We start from the raw sequence: 18,215 nt of genomic DNA, 5'->3' as shown, positions 1-18,215 counted from the left end.
AATACCTTAAATTTTCAAGCTGTGTAGCTATTTTACCTCATAAAAATTTAGTTATAAAAATATTCATTTTTTGTATGACTGACATTCGAGTATAATACTGGTGACTTTTTAAAGGCCCTTTTCAGATTGCAGGAATTTTCAAGAAAATTTTGCAAAGGAAAAATATTTCAAAAATTTTCTACTCTCACACATGAAAACAAGTAAACAACCCTATTCAATATGTATTTAGAGGGACCTTCAATTTATAATAATAATCCTCTAAATTAAACATAATCATATAATTTCCCTCTAAATCGTGGAGAGAAGAAATTTTTTTCTTTCAAAAATGTTTTTCTTGCAATCCAAACAGCACCTAAGAACAATAAAAACTATTAGTATTACAGAGATGTTTAGATTTCAATCTCTAGAAACAATAACAGAATGGTTCATGAAGTAGTGTTCCAGATGAATCAAATGTTCTAATAATGAAATGTCTATATTTAGCTAATGAAACAGACACAGGAAAATATTTTATTATAAAAACTTATCACATGGAATTGCTAGTACCAAGGGTCTCAGCTGCACAAGTATCTTTGTGTATCCTTCTTATGGGAAATATAAAGAGTCATCGTTTTACTTATTCATGAAGACAGCAAAATAGGAATCGTCCCCTTCAGATATCAGAAAAATCATATCAACAGAGCTGATATGAAAAGAGCCATTCAGGAAAGAAAAAGAGCTGATATGAAAAGCTTGCCGGCCATTACTAATTGTTCATCTGTTAGGATCCTCAGAAGCAGCATTGCCTCCATCTAAGAAATAAATAATGTACCACGAAACTATTCTCAGTGAACAACAGCCAAGTAGAAAATAATTATCTTTGAAAATAGTAGTGTTAAAAAACTTTAACCCGTATGAGAACTCGGCCAAGGTAAAAATTAGTCCACTAGAGCGAGTCCATGATTGATGTGGTCAACTTTTTTACTAACTCGGGTGAGTAAAAGGAGTTTTTGATTGATTTAGTATGGCAAAACTCAGTCAGGCAAGTTATAAGTGAGTCAACTCAGGCGAGTTGATGATTGACTTGGGGAATTTTTTAACAAATGGAATAAGAGTCAGGACTGATTATGGCTGGAAACAGCAACAGTGACTGAATACCAATGAAATCATCATACGCATTACCTTCACCATAGGCAGGAGCACAAAGAGACAACATGGAAAGCACTTGCTGGCTTGGTGTGGGCTAGGAGAAGAGAATAGGAAAACAAAAGAGAAGATGGGGAGGAAAAAAAATCAACACATAGGGCCCGTTTGGATGCCGAGAAGATTTTGATTTGGATTTCTCACATTTGCAGCCCTTCTTGTGTTTTGATTTGGATATGGATAAAATCCTTTGATTTCCAAATCAGTGACTGACAGTGAAAAAATTAGATTTCCAAATATGTTGTGGAAATAAGTAAATGGAAATCCACAGCAGTGTCCTTCACCCTCTCCCCTCCAGTAGGAAGTACACCCTTCCCTCTCTGTCTCCCTCAACATGAGCTGGCGGAACTATTCATTTTGTGTTTAAAACTCAATTCCAAATCCAAATCCAAAATATGAGGTATCCAAACGGGCCTATAAGGCATTGATTTGACACAAAACGAACTCTTATAAGCGGAATCTAATTTAGAATGTAATACATGGGTCCGACATGAAATAATTCAGAAGGTTAAAAATTGAATTACACCATAAAGTAAGCAGAAAAACAAGTCCAAACACAAGCAAAATGCCCGATATCAATACCTGTATTTTTGGTTGAAGGACCTCAGATCCTTCAGTCACCTTAAAGAGAGAATGTAGGAGCTACCCGAACTTATGTTTTGAAGATGAGTGTGCATGGTTAGTCTTGGATAGGTAAATCTTTCCAGACGAAAATAAGCGCAATCAGCAGAATCTAAGTAAGCAAGGTCTTAATCAGTTAAAACACATGATGTGTTGGAATTATGAGTTAGAGACCTTAAATTAGAAACTAGAAGAAAATTATCAAATAATTTCGGACTACGAAGTACCAACTGCAAAAGTATACGGCAAAGGAGGAAAATCTAACCCTTTAAAAAGGGTATTTTGGTCATATTAACGTCCTGTGTATTTCATCTTTATTTCTAAAACGGAGTCCCGTTCGGAAACTGTTTTTCTCCCTTTTCTTAAACCTTCCACCCCTTCTCTCCATTTTCGACTTTAAAAAAGTGGATCTGGTTCTCCAAAATCTCATATAAAAAAAACCCTAGTTTTCTTCGTCCGATCTTTGCTTCTGTTAGATGAAGATATTGCAATTCGGATTAGTTGTTGCTTTGAGTTCTGGACTTGCCGCGATACTCATCTATATTGCTGGAGTCTCATCTTTCTGTAAGTTTTTCAGATCTTCTGATTTTGTATGGTATCGAATTCTCTAAAAATCGGTTGTTTAATTCGTAGTTGCTTCTTTTCAATCGAATTCTATAGATGTTCTTTTCTAGAAATTAGGGCTTTGAACCTGATCTATCTATCTCTCTTGATTTGCTTATTAGACGAGACAATTAGGGTTTCAGATGATGATTTGAGTGCTTTGATATCCCTGCAGAGCGGTTTTAGGAAATGTGTGGTGAGTTTTGGTCCTGAAATCTCTTCATTTTTTTTTCGAATGTTATCAATTTCATGCTTCCAAGTTCGGACTCGGATCTAGTTCACGTACATGTCAGATGTGGAATGAATCGATCATATCAGTTCTTACATGTTGCAATCTATTTGATCCAGTTCCCAATGTTCCATCTGTATAATTTATGTCGTAATTTGGTTACGAGTAATTTAGGGTGCTAAATGATGTCTTCATTAATAAAAGACCTAGTCACCTAGGAGTTGTAGTGACTTTCATGAATAAATAAGCAGTATTCTTATAGAATTCTGCATCTTATAGAAATCTGTTTTTTTTTTTTTTTTTTTTTAAAACTATGCCCCTTAGGCATAGTAGGTGGTGGGAAGAGGAGGGGTTGAAATGAGGATCTTGGGTAGTTGCAGGTGATGAATGATGGTGGGTAGCTGAAACTCTTGATTCGATCGGGGAAAAATGACTCACCTGTGTCAATTCAGTTTTGGCCCTACCGACCTGATCAAAAACTGTTTTGACTTTTGCCCAAATCAATAAAAACCTTGCTGAGTCATCCAACTTATTGACAGCACAAGTATATCATTAACTTGCCTAATTCAATTCAGTTTTACTTAGGCGAGTTCTTGTGCTAGTGTATTTGCTTTTAAACACTAAAGAAAATAATGTGATACTAATCACCGACAAGATAAAGAATCGTTAACGTTTGAAAACTAGTGAAATGGATGTGGCCTGTTCAGTTTGAAAACAATGTGATACTAATCGTTGATGTTGAAGAAGCTAAAAATTATCATACTTGAAATAAATTATTACTGTCATCATGTTTTCTTATTCATCTTCAAAATGCTATTTCTGTTCATATTTTCCTTTTCATTTTGAAAGCTGGATATATTGGCTCTTGGAATATGCTGCGACATGAGAGTGCCATCCTTGGATCTTGGCTGAGTAGATATTTGGGTTTCAAAGTGGATTCCTTCTCTATTGTTCTCTTACTATTTTATGAAAATAAATAATGCCTTTGGTTGAACGACTAATCTATGGTTTTGGTTGAACTGCTGTAAGTTTTGGTCCTTTCCCTTACTATAACATCCTTCGTGTTAGAGCTTTGAATTGTTTATAGCAAAAACCTTCTACAAAAACTTATAATGGTCACAATATGTGGAAGTTTCTTTCTTTGCAAACAAAGAACCATTTGGCCAATACAGACTACTAAGTCCAAGAGTCAGAAAAATTTAAAACACATTGGCACAATTTTTTATATATATCTGTAGCAATCATTGGAATTATACTTAAGACTTGAGACTCTAGAATAGTCATTAAATTAAATTAACTCCATGTTACTTATTCCTGGTCCTGTTTGGCAGGGCACGAGGTGTTCATTTCTGAATCTCCCATTCTAAGTTGGGCAGTTGAGTCATGTTGCTCAAATGAAGGCTTGGGCAATGTGGTTCTTAGAGCGGAGGGCAATGCGCGGGGCTGGTTTCACATAGCAGAGATCACCTCCCGCTCCCAACGGTAGAAGGACAATGAGTTAGCGTACCTTTTTCCCAACAATGTCCTTAGGCCTGGACTCAATTGGACCACGAGCTTTTTAATTAAACCATTTAAAAAAAATAAAATAATAAATAAATAAATTCCATGTATCTATGAAGTCCTTTTTTAAATCAATACCAGTGCTTTCTTTCCAAGATTTTATTAGAACATTTTACAGTCCATATGTTGAATGTTGCCATGCTTAGATGATTCTGATCATATTAATCATTTCTTGCCCTGAAATAGTTTAAATTGTTCTAGAAGTTTGGAATGGAGAAAGATTTGTTGTAAATATTCATGTTTTTGATGGAACCTAGTGCATGGTTTGATGGTCCAGAATGCGAATGGGCTTGGTTTACAAGCTCTGAGTGGAAGAGATTATTGTGAAGTTACGATACAGTTTCCTAACGACACAGTGCCAAAGTGGGTATGTTTTTCACTTATATTTTATTTGTGTTTGATGGAATTACTTGTTATATCATGATAGTGTTAAAAAAAATCACTTCTATATAACTCGGAGACAGATAGGGTGATCAGTGTGAAGTCCAGTCAATGTTGTTTCCTTGTGGCACTTTTTTCTTTTTTATTATTTAAGCTAAAGTATCCTTTTTGTTACACAGATTCTCCCTGTTTACTTAATTTTTGTCCAAACTGCAAAAAATCTTAACAGAGAGATCCCAAATCTGGAGAACTAGAAGGCTTATCATTTGATTTTAATCTCTGTGAAGCAGTGGCCACATGGGAACAGGTATGAATGCTGGTCTTGTATTTCTGTATCTTATTTATCATAAATAGTTCCTGAGCATCTCCATGAATCACCACATTCTTGTTTTACTGGCATGTATTGATGCTGGTCAAGTATGCTTACCTGATTCCACAGCCATCCCTATCGAGTTTGTATAGAATCCTTTAGGGGCCGTTTGGATACATGGATTTTAGAATCATGGATTTCCTTAAAATCCTGGATGGGAGACAAGAGAAGAAGGAGACCGTCCATTTTGCTTCTCTTTAGAATCTTGGATTTTAAATAAGAAATCCAGGTTTTAGAAATCTCTCCCCCATCCTGAGATTTCTAAAACCTGGAAACATGGGATGTTCTCCTACTCTCTTGCTGACGGAAAGAAGGGCAAGAAATCAGAAAACAACGGCTGGTCTCCTTCTCTCGTCTCCCATCTACGATTTTGAGGAAATCCAAGATTCTAAAATCTGCATATCCAAATGACCCCTAAATGTTTCTTTCTTCAGCTTGATTAATGCTCCCATTAATTTCTTGCCAGTCTGGCTGTCAATTTCTGCCATTAAACTCAGTTTGCCTCTGCGTTCATTATGTTCAACGACAAAATCTTTAGAACGACCTGCTTTCTTTTAGAAGTTACTGTTCTTCACTTATGTGTTTAGTTAGCTATTTAGTGGTCCAAATTGACCAGGTACGCAATAGTACAACGATACTGACCAAGGACTTCATTGATGCTTTGCCCAATGGATGGGATGATTATGCGTGGCGTAGGATCAATAAGGGCATACTTCTGTAAGTACTTACAATTTAGAGGTTACTACTGTCAAAAGAACTTTCCCCCAATGGGATGTACATAATGCATTGATGAGAAAGTATAGTATATACAACATTCTAGATCTTTGGAAGGACTGCTGGCATTGGTAATTAATTGCCTATTAAAAATTTACTGCTGGATTTATCTAATCTTATTTGTCTCAACGTGGCAGCAACAATTGCATGAATAAAACACTTTGCTTGGAGAAGCTTGCACTGGTACTCCCTGAAACACCACCATTTGTGCCACGACAGTTTGGTCGGTGTGCTGTAATTGGTAACTCAGGTGATCTTCTCAAAACAAACTTTGGGGAAGAGATAGATGGCTATGATGCTGTTGTCCGTGAAAATGGTGCACCGATCCAGGTCTTATGAACAATCCTCCTTTGGATATGATAGCTATGATGTTGATTTTAAAAAAAAAAAAAAAAACTCATCTTTTTACCTTTTTGTTTTATTGCAGAACTATGCCAAGTATGTCGGTAGAAAGAGTACATTTCGCCTTCTCAATAGAGGATCTGCAAAGGCACTCTATAAAGTTGCAGAATTAGATGGTATGATGAGCGTGCCCCACTTCTATTCAGGTCAATATCACTGTGCTAGAAGGATGCTGCTAAAGATTTGCATTGTACAGAAACTGGGAGCGAGGTCTTGATCATAAAAACCACAGTTCATGATATCATGAACAAAATGATTCGGGTGTGTTTGCTGTTTCTTTCCTTAATATATCCTGAACTGAAGCTTATTTTCTTTCGGAGCAAGGGCATCTTGCTATAGTTTTCACTGTTGGTAAATACTTCACATAATTTTGTAACTTGCCAAACTGAAAATTCTTAAACTTTTCGTCTCTTTTCTCATCCTTTGGCAAATATCAGAATATGAACTGAAGTTTATTCTACTAAAGCAAGTATTTTCTCTACATTGGATGAGATTTTCTTTGACTAGCTTGATCATACGAACAATGATTAGCTGGAAGCGGAATTTAGCGAAGAGGAAGTGATGGCCATTCCTTTTTCTTTGAAAGGAGAGAGGACCCCAAGTCCAGACGGATTATGCCTCACCTTTTTCCAGTTTTGCTGGTGGGATGGGAGATTATGAAGTTGATATTATGTCTTTGTTTGAGGCCTTTTATAGTGACCTGTCATGGGAAAAAGGTATGGGGGCTACTTTTATTGCTATAATTCCAAAAATTGAATGACCAGTTAGAATCCCTGAATTTCATACTATAATTTTGGTGGGTTGCGACTTGCGTGTATAAAGTGCTGGCCAAGTTCTTGGCGAACCGGATGAGGAAAGTTCTAAGCAAAATTATTGCACACGACCAAAGTGCTTAAAATGTACTGGGGCTGCCAACATCTTGTGTCGAATGTGCTCTCCTCGCCAACAAACATGATTTGGAGGACTCTTGCTTCGCCAGGAGTCTGTGCATGTGGTTGGACTTCGTACCTTTACAAGATTATAACAATTGATCACTACGTCATCACAACATCATCTTTGTCGACCATTGCGCCCTTTGCATAGAGGCATGGCTTCATGGAAGACTATTCTGATTTTGTTTGGCATTGCTTGGGTTTTCCCAAACAAATCTAGCATGAAACTTTGCTCCTTGGACTATGCCGAGCCGCATTCTAGAATTTGGCCTTTCTTGTTATGATCTGGGTTAGTTGGAAAGAAAGGAACATGCACGTCTTCAAAGGTTTGGCAAAAAATTCGTATCGTATCTACCAGCGGATCATATCAATGATCATTCATTCTTTTGGAGAGTTGTTCTAGTTTTTATGATGATATCTGAATCTTCTATGAAATAATCTTGTCCTAAGATTTGTGAGGGTAAAATTGTTGTTCAGACCCATCAAAAAAATTGTTGTTCAAACCAAACCCATTCTCCATGGTGGTCCCCTCCTGCTACTAGTCAGATTAAGTTGAACTTCTACGAAATGAGGATGGAGATACTAAATAGGCTTTCTCTGGGCCAATAGTGAAAATGATGCTAATGAGGGGGAAGTGCAAGCTTTACTGACGGGAATCCTTCAGATGGATCTTAGGGACCTCAACAAGTTGAAGTGAAAGGTGTCTCGCTCAATGTCATCAGGTGGATGAACCTTGGGGCGTATTATCTGTGGACATTGGCTAATGCAATAGAAGAGATCCAGAGGGTGGTTACGTTGCATGTGTTCAAATTTACAGCATGTTCTCCATTCTGCATAAACTAATAAAATTCAAACTTTTATTAGTGTCCTATACGTCAAAATATATAACCAGAATCCAGTGTCAATGCTATTTTTGGTACTTTTGCGTCTCTTATACTCTTTCATTAGCCTTAGTTCAGTTGAAGTGGTTGTTCCACTGCATGCTAGTTCACACTCAGAAAATGAGACTATTTTCAGAAAATGTGACTATTTTGTACCTAAATTTCTTAGTAATATACTAGTCCCTTTATGTGTTCAGAAAAGATAAAGATTTTTTCACTACATTACCATTACTACCAGTAAAATGTGGAATCATTTTCCATTCAATTGATAGGTTGCAGAAAGTAAACATGAAGAGTTTCATATAGAGATCCGTAGGTTGAAACTTCATTCTAACATTTTGAATTGGGTACCAGTGTACCACCTATTTCAGCTAACTCTGCCATATTTTTCTGTAACTGTAAATTATAAGCTTTCTTTGTTGCTTGATTAGAACTAAATCGAAAACTAAAATTGGGGGGGGGGGGGGGAGGAGTTTGTTGTGTTGTGTAATCCATTGTTTCGGCGTTTTGAATGTGCTGAATAATTTTGCAATCTTAACTTGTTGGATTGCATGCCATCATGTTCATGTAATTGTGCTTGATGTCATTTGCCTGTGATATGCTCATTTCCATCTGTTCCTTAGTTTATCAGAGCTCAAAGTGAAAATGGTTCGGGGGAATTATTTTTCCTTTAATTAGCATTGTTTTTTTTTCTTGCCCATCATTTTCAGACTCTATTTTCTGTCCTCTGTAGGAAGTCCCAATACACAATCCCGTATATCTCATGCTGGGTGCATCCTTTGGTTCAGCTGCAAAAGGAACAGGGTTAAAGGCACTTGAATTTGCTCTCTCTGCTTGTGAATCTGTTGATATGTATGGTTTCACCGTGGATCCTGGTTATAAGGAATGGTAAAAAATGAAAAAAGAGATTGTACTTTGGTATCTTCTTTCAGAATGCTGATAATTGTATCCAAGTTTTATCTGACAAGGGAGCTTTTGGTTTTCTTTCAGGACTAGATATTTCTCGGAGTCCAGACAGGGGCACACTCCACTTCAGGGTAGGGCATACTACCAGATGATGGAGTGTTTGGGAGTATGACCTATAAACCCTGCTCTTGTTATCCTGAAATCTCTTTCTTTGGTTATGATTTCTTTCACTTTTTTTTTGGGTTCTCTGATACCCCTATCTTGTATGTTCTTCTTAAGCTTATAAGAATCCACTCTCCAATGCGGTCAAAATTTAACCGCATAGTTGACTGGGTACCAAGCCAGAGCATGCTTCATGCTGCAGGAATTGCTTCAGAGAAAGTGTTAAGGTAATTAACTGATCTGCCCCACTTTTCACCGCATAATCTTAAAGCATTTATGTGTAAAAGAAGATATGTAGATATGAGAGGCCCACATGCAATACATGTCTGGGCCAATGAAAAAAAAATACTCTTCTACCTCTTGGCGTAAAGGAACCTGATTCCTTGACAGTATAGAATTGAAGATCATGTTGACAAAAAAACCAGTTCAAGTTGTTAATTGTATACATCACTTAAAAAAAAAGTTGTTAATTATATATTCTGAGAATTTTGAATAATCCTCTGATAATGTCTTCTAGGAATATTCTGGGTTCTCTCTAGTTGTTCATCCATCAGAAACGAGAAAACAACAGAGGGGAGATGACTGCTGCTTCCTTTTTCTTTCTTTTTTTTGCAGTAGAAAGTAGAAATCATCACTCTTGGAAAATTATATTTTAGGCTTAAATGAGAAATCCCACTTTTTTGAATGGTAAAATCCCACTCATCAGTCTGAGATCCAGAATAAGGCCCTTCTAAATTAGTAGGAATTGAAACCTTTGATCTCTGAGACTCATTCTCCAAGTATTCTTCCTAATTCCTATCATGAGCTCTCCGTTTCTTTTCCAACTAAATTTCGGTGCAAATAACAGAAAATCCTGCCCTCCAATCCTGCACTCCACTGTGTCATTAATGAGCCCCCTCTAATTTGTGGGCTTTTGTCAGTTCAAAGCTAATGGCAGCGAAGAAAAAAAGGAAGCTAATGGTGGCAAAGATGTGTGACTTGGAAATCATCCCATCAACCACAGCTACCATATGATCTAGACCTAACCTGCATGGTGATATCAAAGATGTTTAAAATCTGGGTTGATCTAGAATAAGTGCTCATGTGCTCATCTCATTGGAATTTGAATGCTTATTTCAGGAACTACACTAGTAATGATAAAAGTCCCTGTTCTTTTTGGATTTTGATAATTGATTTTGTCCAAAACTGATTGTTGGACTCACACTTTTGTTTAATTTTGACCCCAATTATCAGTGTAGGACTCAAAATAAATTTTCAAAATTCAAAATAAACAGCCAACATACCGTTACTAGTCGATTTTGTGGTAAACCCAGTCTATGACTGTCCAATTCATATTCTTATAGCAAGAAGGACCACTACCATTGATACATTGATAGTTATTAAGTGGCAAACCTACACTATTACCAAGTGGTTTAGGTGGCAAACCTATAATATACCACCACCAATATGTAACAGATTAAACATGTTGATATTATCAGTAATTGCAGTTGTTTCTTTTTGTGATGCTTACACTTGAAAAACCACTATATTAGTTCCTACATTTACGATAGATGCACATTGATTACTATGTATCTTACACGATTTAAAGCATCTTATTGGGCAAACACTGGACCTTTTTGTTTGGCTCTCAGGAGGGTTGGAGGTGGTAAAGAAGACCCACTCAGTCAGTGTTCAATCACCAAGAAGGGAGATAAGGGAAAGGTTAGGAAGATGAGTTCCCTCAGAAAGGCTGCTCTTGAGCATCAAAAGTATGTGAAAGGTGCTACTTTGTATCCTCTGGAACACAGTCTTGGACATGGAATGCTTTGTACGGTTCCATAGGATTTGGATCTCAAGGAAGAAGGTTCAGAAGTTCCAATGGGGTCTCACAAGGGGAGTTTGATGACCCTTCTGAGAATTTTTCGGTTCCCCAATTGCATGAAGTTTTTGCTTGAGTCATTCTTTTGGCATGGTGCTCGGTGGTCGCGATTCACCTGCCGAAAAATAGATGAGATAAACAGAAAGGTATATGTATACTCAATTCCAAAAGCCCGACTTCTCTTTTGTTCTCTGTTGTCTTTTCTTGTGCTTGTCACTTGCATTTGATGAAACCAATGGATTCCTTTTGTTACCTCATAATGTTAATTGCAAATTTGGCAGGAATGGTCTTTCCACCTAGTTAGGGTTTTCTCGGGAAAACCTTACTATAACTTCACTTTTTGAGATAAAAGGCCATGTTTGGCAACCATAAAAAAAAAAGCCATGAAATATTTGGTTACCCAAGGTGAGAGAAGGGTAGGGGGAGGCGTGGTGTGAGAGATTTTAAAGGGCCATGTCCATGTGTGGAGAGCACGAGGTGTGGCCATGTGATGAATGTTGGTAACAACAAAAAAATATTTATGTTTAAAATAGGAATTTTGTTTTCCCTGATTTCCAACTCCTTCCCATGCTCTCCTCACTCACCACCCCTTAAATCTTTGTTTCTCTTTGGTCTCTTTGCTCAGCTCTAACTCTAGGTAAACAAATAGAGTGCTTCACATATGCTAGGTATGGACAAGATGGGAGGGTCCAACACTGATTATTGGACTCAAAATTAACGTAATGGCCAATATGGAGGGTCCAATAATCAGTTTTGGACTCAAAATCGATTCTCAAAATCCAAAACAAATAGGGGATAGAAAGCCAGGAGTTTATCCTCGGATAGACTTTGTTTCCTCTATTCACCTCAACCTTTGTTCTTGTAAAAAATACCATGGTAGTGAACAAGCAAGTTAATTCCAAATAAAATTATCTAAGTAATATAATTAATTATATAAACGACTTATCCAAGGATTCTTATTCTGTCGTGAACAAGCCCATTATACTATAGATTACCTCTCACTGGATAACATACACTAAAAAAACCTAGGTTCAAAGTGGACTGTACCACCCACACCATAGAATGATCCAAACCGTACATTTGATGGGCCACAACTGATTTTTTACCCTAACACCATCTATGTCTTGGTCATGACTCCTTATCGTTTGGATCCTTTTCGAGTGCTCTTCGAATCTTACTTTCTGAGTCCAGGTCACAATCTATTTCTAATAGCACCATCCATCGGAACCTCCTAGGTCTAGGTCACGATCAATTTTGAATTACACCCTCCATTCTGACTCTCCTTGGTCCTATTTACACTGTAGACAATTTTATGACTCAGGGTAGAGAAAGGGAACACGGAAAGCAGCCTGAGAATAAGAGGAAAGCAGCTTGGGCAAACGAAAATATGTAGGGAATTTTTGTACATTGGCACCCTCCATTTGGATCCAGGATGCCCCATCGGATTTTTTGGCTATGGTCAGGATCCAAAATAATTTTGGACATTAGGATATGGATCCAATGGACAGGATCAGATATAGCAGTTGTGCTCAAATCGTGTCCATTAATGATTAAAAATAAAAATAAATAAATAAAGAGCAATTTAGGACTGGAAACATTAAAAAAAAGGGATTTGCTAGGGGCCATCGCAGAAGGCATTTCGCAGCTGGTCTGTAGCATGTAAGACCACTCACCTCGTTAATGAAGACAACAGCTTTTGTCTCCATTCATTAGGTGGCTGTTCTGACATGCGACAGGCCAGCCGTGAAATGAGTGGTCTGTAGCATGTCAGATCACTCACCTCGTGAATGAAGACAACATCTTTTGTCTCCATTCATGAGGTGGCTGTTCTGACATGCGACAGGCCAGCCGCGAAATGCCTTTTGCTATGGACGCTAGCAATTCCTCCCCCTCCCCTCCCCCACCCCCCACCCCCCACCCCCCACCCCCCACCCCCCACCCCCCACCGGCCCCGCCAAAAAAAAAAAAAAAACTACTTTCACCTTAAATACTACAGCTTTCTTTGATCCACACTGATCATTCTGTTCTTTAAATCAAATGGTCCATCCCTTGATTCTTAATAATATGTACAGTGGCATCTTTTAATGCCTCGATACTTTTCGATGACAAATTATATACAGTGTATGAATCTGACAGCTTTACTACTGAATCCTTGAAGAAGCACATATGAACAATGTATCGCAAGATAACTGTCATCGAAAGATCGCTTGTTACTTGATTTTGGAGAGGAATGACACACTTTTGCTGGTTATCAGGGAAATCTTCCATCTTTTTCGCACCTGTGTTTCTGTCCATACAGTAGTGACAACTGATATGCAGCAATTCACAGGGATGAAAGTAAGAATCTGAAGCTCATCACATCAGTTCACATGTATGAGATGTGGCAGTGGCTCCGGTTGCGACTCCTCATTTTCTTCTGATGTAAGCGATAAGTCATGGAGCGCCTGCATTAGAAAGAATACTATCATGGATGAATCTGAACTTGCATCTTTGGATACCTCGAAAGATTATTTGCATCTAATCTCATATGCAAATGGTTTTAGAAGTTTTATAATAGTTTTATGATATAGTTAATGGAGAGATTATATGATGTAGGGCCTTATGAACTGGTACTCATTCATCCCATCCTTGATATTTGATCCAACAATAACTCAATGTTTGAGCTGCTGTTGGATCAAATATCAAGGATGGTACCTCAATCGTACCGCCTTAATGTGTTCATAAGGCCCTCCATCATATAATTTCTCAGTTAATGGATTCCAAATAGGCCTTAATATGACCCGTTTGCAAACAAAGGCCAATTTACGCCCTTAAGAGAAAAATAGAACTACCTGTTGCTGGCGGCGGCGTTGAATCGCAGTCAATGCTCGTACCATTATATAAACAGGGATAAGAATTCCAGCAGTCCTTAACAGCAATAGCTGTTCAAGAATGAAAAGGGATTAGAACGTTGCAAAGAACAGTTTTTCAGAAGAGTTGTAATAGATTAGTAAAATCGGATGATGATTCTTCCTCGAGCCTTACTATGAATAATGTGAACGAATACTCTTCAGCTCCGCTAATTATGATTGGGAGAGTGTGGCGTAGGACCAAAAGGACCATGAACTACATAGAATAAACAAGCGAAAGAAAGCTTAGCAAACTTGGATAACAATCAGCACACGAACTTTCATTTTGGTTCAGTTGAGGTTTCAAACGTTTTAACTGAAGAACTTACAATTACGGCAACTGAACGGCAGCAAATCATGCTTCTTGCGCTGTGAGACGAGTAATCGTCATAGTCAGAATCCAAGAAATCACGGTCTGCTGCAACCATTGCTATAAAGCGCGGATTATGCAGGTCTCGTCGGGAAATCTCCCAGTTTCCCCTGACAGAAGAACCATAAGCTAATTATAATGTGATTGAGGAGAAAAAAGAAATAGTTCAAAAGTTACCTGAAATTCATAGGAATACCCCCATATTGAAACAACTGAGGAGGTGCTGTATATCCTGGTTTGAATTGCTGCAATCCGAAAAATGGAACAAATTGAAACGTAAAAAATAGTATTTGTGGCATTTTAACGAGGAAATATAACAGGTAATCACCTGGTGGCAGATTTCACACATCGTATCACCCTTCTCATTACACCATCGTTGGACACATTTGCGGTGAGCATACTGCAACAGATTCCACAGTTATAGAAGCATAATTTTATATTTTTTTTCCATCTCCAGAGTCCAAAGAATCTATTATAATAACAAATAACAAATGAATAAACAGAAACTAGACAAATCAGGTACCATCTGAAACTAATGATGGAATCCAACATGAAGAGAAATAAAATGGGCATTGTTGCCATTTGAGAAACAACTGTATTACACATCGAGAAACTGGGATTGCTATACAAGCAACTGAGTCAATGAAGTAACAATTTAACTTGCCACACTACTAGGAATTCATCCAAAAAAGAAAATCCAGAAAGCAATCAAAATAGAAGAAGAATAGGAAAGCTGATAACCATTGCTATAGAATAATCCCAGGACAAGGTGGGTACAAACATATTATAGTTGATCTTTAATTGCTTATATTACAATGATTTAGGTCAGTAGGATGTCCTTTTTAACTATTAAAAGGAATCAATCAATCAATCAAACAAACAAACAAACAAAAATGGGTGATGCTCGTAGATTCAAGTGTCCAGGCAAACTTCATGCAAACCAGATAAACTGAAAACCACTGAATAACTCATTGTATGACCAGAATATACGTCATGTTTAAATTGTGCCACTGCCACCATACCCTAGAGCAGATTTTCACGAACAAAGGACCCACAAATAGGAAGAATCTGGAACCTTTTATGCATAGAAATTTGGCAGATGAAATTGAGGTAACCTGGGTAATTCCAATCTCCACATAGGCTTCTAAATGCAATGAAACACACATATACGCCCCAGAAGTATAACACTGGAACACATTACAGGCCTCCACAGTGGTGAGTTAAAAACTATACAGACCGTCATCCTTAAGGGAGAGCTGCCAATAACAAAAGCAGAATCAGAAACTCATCCTAAAGAATTAGGCTTCAAGAGACGAATGAAACTGGCGGTCTTTATAACTGAATGCAGAAATTCTTATACTGAGGAAAACAGATAATCATACTTGTTTATATCTTAAATCTGTTGTGCTCATATCCTATGTTCAGAGCTATTATCTTCAAACTATTATGATTACATATAGAGATAAGCATGGGAGCAGCCCACTTGTTCAGAACTCGCTTTCAAGCTCCACATGCAAACCAAATAAAAATATGGTTAGACTTGTAGGTAGAAAATGAGACAATTATGCAGGTAGATTATATCCATGTTCCCTTGTTTAATATGGTACTCTCTATTTTACACTTTCAAATCAGCTGTTAATTCCAAAAAACTATCAACAGCCAATCGTGAAAGTGTAAAATAAAGAGAAAAGGCCACTATCAAAACAAGGGAGCGCAGATACCATTTTTTTTTATTTTTGGTAACGAAGGGTGTCCCCACCCCCTTCGGGGGTAGGACTATTTCCCTACGGATGCACGCAATCACCCGGATACCACGCGAATCGGGTAAGCAAGGGGGGATTCGAACGCTCGTCACTGGGGAGCGCAGATACCATTCTTAGCATCTGATAACTGTTGCATTATTTCTCAACAAAATTTGAACTCATCAGGGAACCAAGTCTGATCAAAAGAACATGTATGACAGAGAAACGCAAACCAACCATAATGTATATTTTGCAGCCCCAAAATTCAGCAGAGACATCCAAAACATATGAAAACCCGCAGAGGTTCTATGTTGCAGGCAAAGGACTTTGGGACTCCTTCCATTTTTCAGAGGGGGTTAATCTTTTCTCTTTATGTAACCCCTTTGTAATTGTTGATAATCTCTTAACTAATATACTGCCTCGATTTACCCACCTAAAAGGAACGTGCTAGGTGAAATGAATTCCCGTAACAAGATACTACCCAACCTTCCAAACCCAAGAAGGACCTTAAGTTTCAGACAAACCCATTTAAGAATCATATACAACCATGCCAAGTGATTAAATAGATAAAATTATACATCGACTAAGACGCTGTCGTTTTAGATTGTGAAAACCGATTGTGAGCCCCAAATCTATTATTGAACTCAAAATTAAACATAAATTTGAGTCCAATAATTAGTTTTGGGCTCACGATCGGTTGTCACACAATCTAATACGAACAGGGCCAGAAGAACGTTTGGAAAAGAGTTATTGAAATCAAAGCTAAAATTTACCTTCAAACTGCCACAACAAGAACAGGGTGTCTCCATGTTTGAATCTTCATCCTCGTCCTGGCAAATCCGACACTCAACCAATTTTCCAGGTGATGAAGGACAACCAAAATTCCTCTTCTGCATAGCAAATTCAGTCTCGATTTCTATTGCAGAAGCCGCAGCGATTTGAGACTGATTTCTGCTCTCAATAGCAGCTTCAATGGTAGATTCAGTGATCAATCGATCCACCAGCAACACGAAATGATCGCCCATTTTCAAATAACACACAAACTAAAATAAAAGACAATCACAGGCCCAAGCCCTAGGAGCAATCCCTTCCTTTTCGCCACAAAATCTGATCATAAAAAAGAGAAAAAGGCTGAGTTTTTGGGTTAAACATTCAAATATTAATAAAAAAACAAGGAAAACATAACACTCCATGGAAGGGAAAAGGGGATAATTACATTTTTATGAGGTAAAAGCAGTGATGAAATTGCAGCAAAATGAGAACTAAACATCAACACAAAACAAAGGAAAGAGTAATGCCCAAATGAAAAAAAAAATCACCTTTTCTCAACAAAATTAGGAAAATACCAAAAAGGAATAAATGAAAGGGTTACCTTTACTAGAAAAATACAGGAAAATAACTGTATCAGAAATTAAAACCCCAACCAACCACCTAAAGGAAAAGCAAAAGCCAATACCAAAAGAAAAAAGAACTCCAAAAACTACAATAGAACTGCATTCAAAACAACAGAAAAGAAACCAAACCCAACAATCAAAAAACAACCACAAAAATATTTTTTAAAAAAAAAAACCCAAGAAACGAGAATAAAATGACAAAAACCCAACAAAAAGAGGCACCTTTGTGAACAAAAAAGAAAACCCAATTAGCAAAACAGAAAAGAAAAAGTACCCAGAAAGGAAAGATGATAGCTTTATCGATCTAAAACAATGAAGAAACAAAAGAGAATGAGAGCAGATAATAAAAGAGGGGTGATGAGAGAATAAGAAACTTACAAGGTGGGGATCGGATTTCTTCAAGGGAAGAAAGAGAGAAGAGGGGGTTTCTTCAAAATCTGAGTTTTGGGAGGAAGCAAGAGATGGAGTGTCGTTACTGATAGATATTTATATACAATACACAAACTCACTTTCTCTCTCTTAAATCTCTGTTTGTTTCTCTCTCTCTCTTAAATCTGTAAAAGAGGAACTTAAAAAAGGAGAGAAAGGGATGGATTGGTGGAAGAAGAGACGGTCTGATGCCACGGTAACGGAAAACCCACGTTCGCCACGACCCTCTCACTTCTTTCTCACCGTTAAAACCGAAGCTTCCGATAAATCTTAATTTCTCGTTTCCAAATCAACTTACTGAGAAGTAGGGTCCGTTTAGTAATTTTCAACTATTGCCCTTTTTTTTATTTTAGTGCAGTAATATTTTCACCCCCAACCCCTGCAGTACACATACGCCCCTGATGACGTGAACACAGGGCAATTTTAACGCTATTTGACGTCAAATCACATTAAGAGTGAGGCGAGTGAGTACAGCAGAGGGGGTGAAAATAACTTCGCCCTTTTTTATGGCGATAAACCGTCTTTATTCTT

The 18,215-nt window shown here is 37.6% G+C and overlaps 2 protein-coding genes across 3 annotated transcripts; one reads left to right on the top strand and one right to left on the bottom strand.

Annotated features, from left to right (window-relative positions):
• Positions 1–2,143: 2,143 nt before the first annotated feature.
• LOC143884342 (sialyltransferase-like protein 2) lies at positions 2,144–11,156 on the top strand. Its single transcript, XM_077387850.1, has 12 exons — positions 2,144–2,367; positions 2,529–2,602; positions 4,473–4,562; positions 4,806–4,883; positions 5,563–5,663; positions 5,858–6,050; positions 6,148–6,238; positions 6,319–6,383; positions 8,669–8,823; positions 8,926–9,007; positions 9,121–9,230; positions 10,635–11,156. The coding sequence occupies exons 1-12, from the start codon at positions 2,280–2,282 to the stop codon at positions 10,822–10,824; spliced, it is 1,317 nt and encodes a 438-aa protein (XP_077243965.1). The 5' UTR covers positions 2,144–2,279; the 3' UTR covers positions 10,825–11,156.
• Positions 11,157–12,824: 1,668 nt separating this feature from the next.
• On the bottom strand, positions 12,825–17,956 carry LOC143882856 (uncharacterized). 2 transcript variants are annotated; one of them, XM_077386253.1, is made up of 8 exons: positions 17,634–17,956; positions 16,635–16,968; positions 14,448–14,519; positions 14,297–14,364; positions 14,079–14,229; positions 13,886–13,966; positions 13,693–13,782; positions 12,825–13,305 (listed from the first exon to the last, which is right to left on the bottom strand). In XM_077386253.1, exons 2-8 carry the CDS (start codon positions 16,884–16,886, stop codon positions 13,222–13,224), a joined length of 798 nt encoding a protein of 265 aa, XP_077242368.1. In that variant the 5' UTR covers positions 16,887–16,968; positions 17,634–17,956; the 3' UTR covers positions 12,825–13,221. The 2 variants fall into 2 exon arrangements, with proteins under 2 accessions (XP_077242368.1, XP_077242369.1); XM_077386254.1 differs by lacking the exon at positions 17,634–17,956 and adding an exon at positions 17,078–17,205.
• Between the last annotated feature and the right edge of the window lie 259 nt (positions 17,957–18,215).

This window comes from Tasmannia lanceolata, unplaced genomic scaffold (genome assembly GCF_043159265.1).
Source record: "Tasmannia lanceolata isolate RefF3 unplaced genomic scaffold, GAP_Taslan_0.1 ptg000008l, whole genome shotgun sequence".
NCBI classification, from domain to species: domain Eukaryota; kingdom Viridiplantae; phylum Streptophyta; class Magnoliopsida; order Canellales; family Winteraceae; genus Tasmannia; species Tasmannia lanceolata.
Note: the sequence above shows the minus strand (reverse complement) of the source record. Positions and strands in the feature narration are given on the sequence as shown.

Excerpts from the sequence above, each read along its gene's own strand:
- LOC143884342 (XM_077387850.1), top strand. The coding sequence starts at position 2,280 with ATGAAGATATTGCAATTCGGATTAGTTGTTGCTTTGAGTTCTGGACTT. Across the intron at positions 6,051-6,147 it reads AAAATGGTGCACCGATCCAG|AACTATGCCAAGTATGTCGG; the intron begins GTCTTATGAACA and ends GTTTTATTGCAG. Across the intron at positions 6,384-8,668 it reads TCATGAACAAAATGATTCGG|GAAGTCCCAATACACAATCC; the intron begins GTGTGTTTGCTG and ends TGTCCTCTGTAG.
- LOC143882856 (XM_077386253.1), bottom strand. The coding sequence starts at position 16,886 with ATGGGCGATCATTTCGTGTTGCTGGTGGATCGATTGATCACTGAATCT. Across the intron at positions 14,520-16,634 it reads CTTGTTGTGGCAGTTTGAAG|TATGCTCACCGCAAATGTGT; the intron begins GTAAATTTTAGC and ends AATCTGTTGCAG. Across the intron at positions 13,967-14,078 it reads GCCGTTCAGTTGCCGTAATT|TTCATGGTCCTTTTGGTCCT; the intron begins GTAAGTTCTTCA and ends TATTCTATGTAG.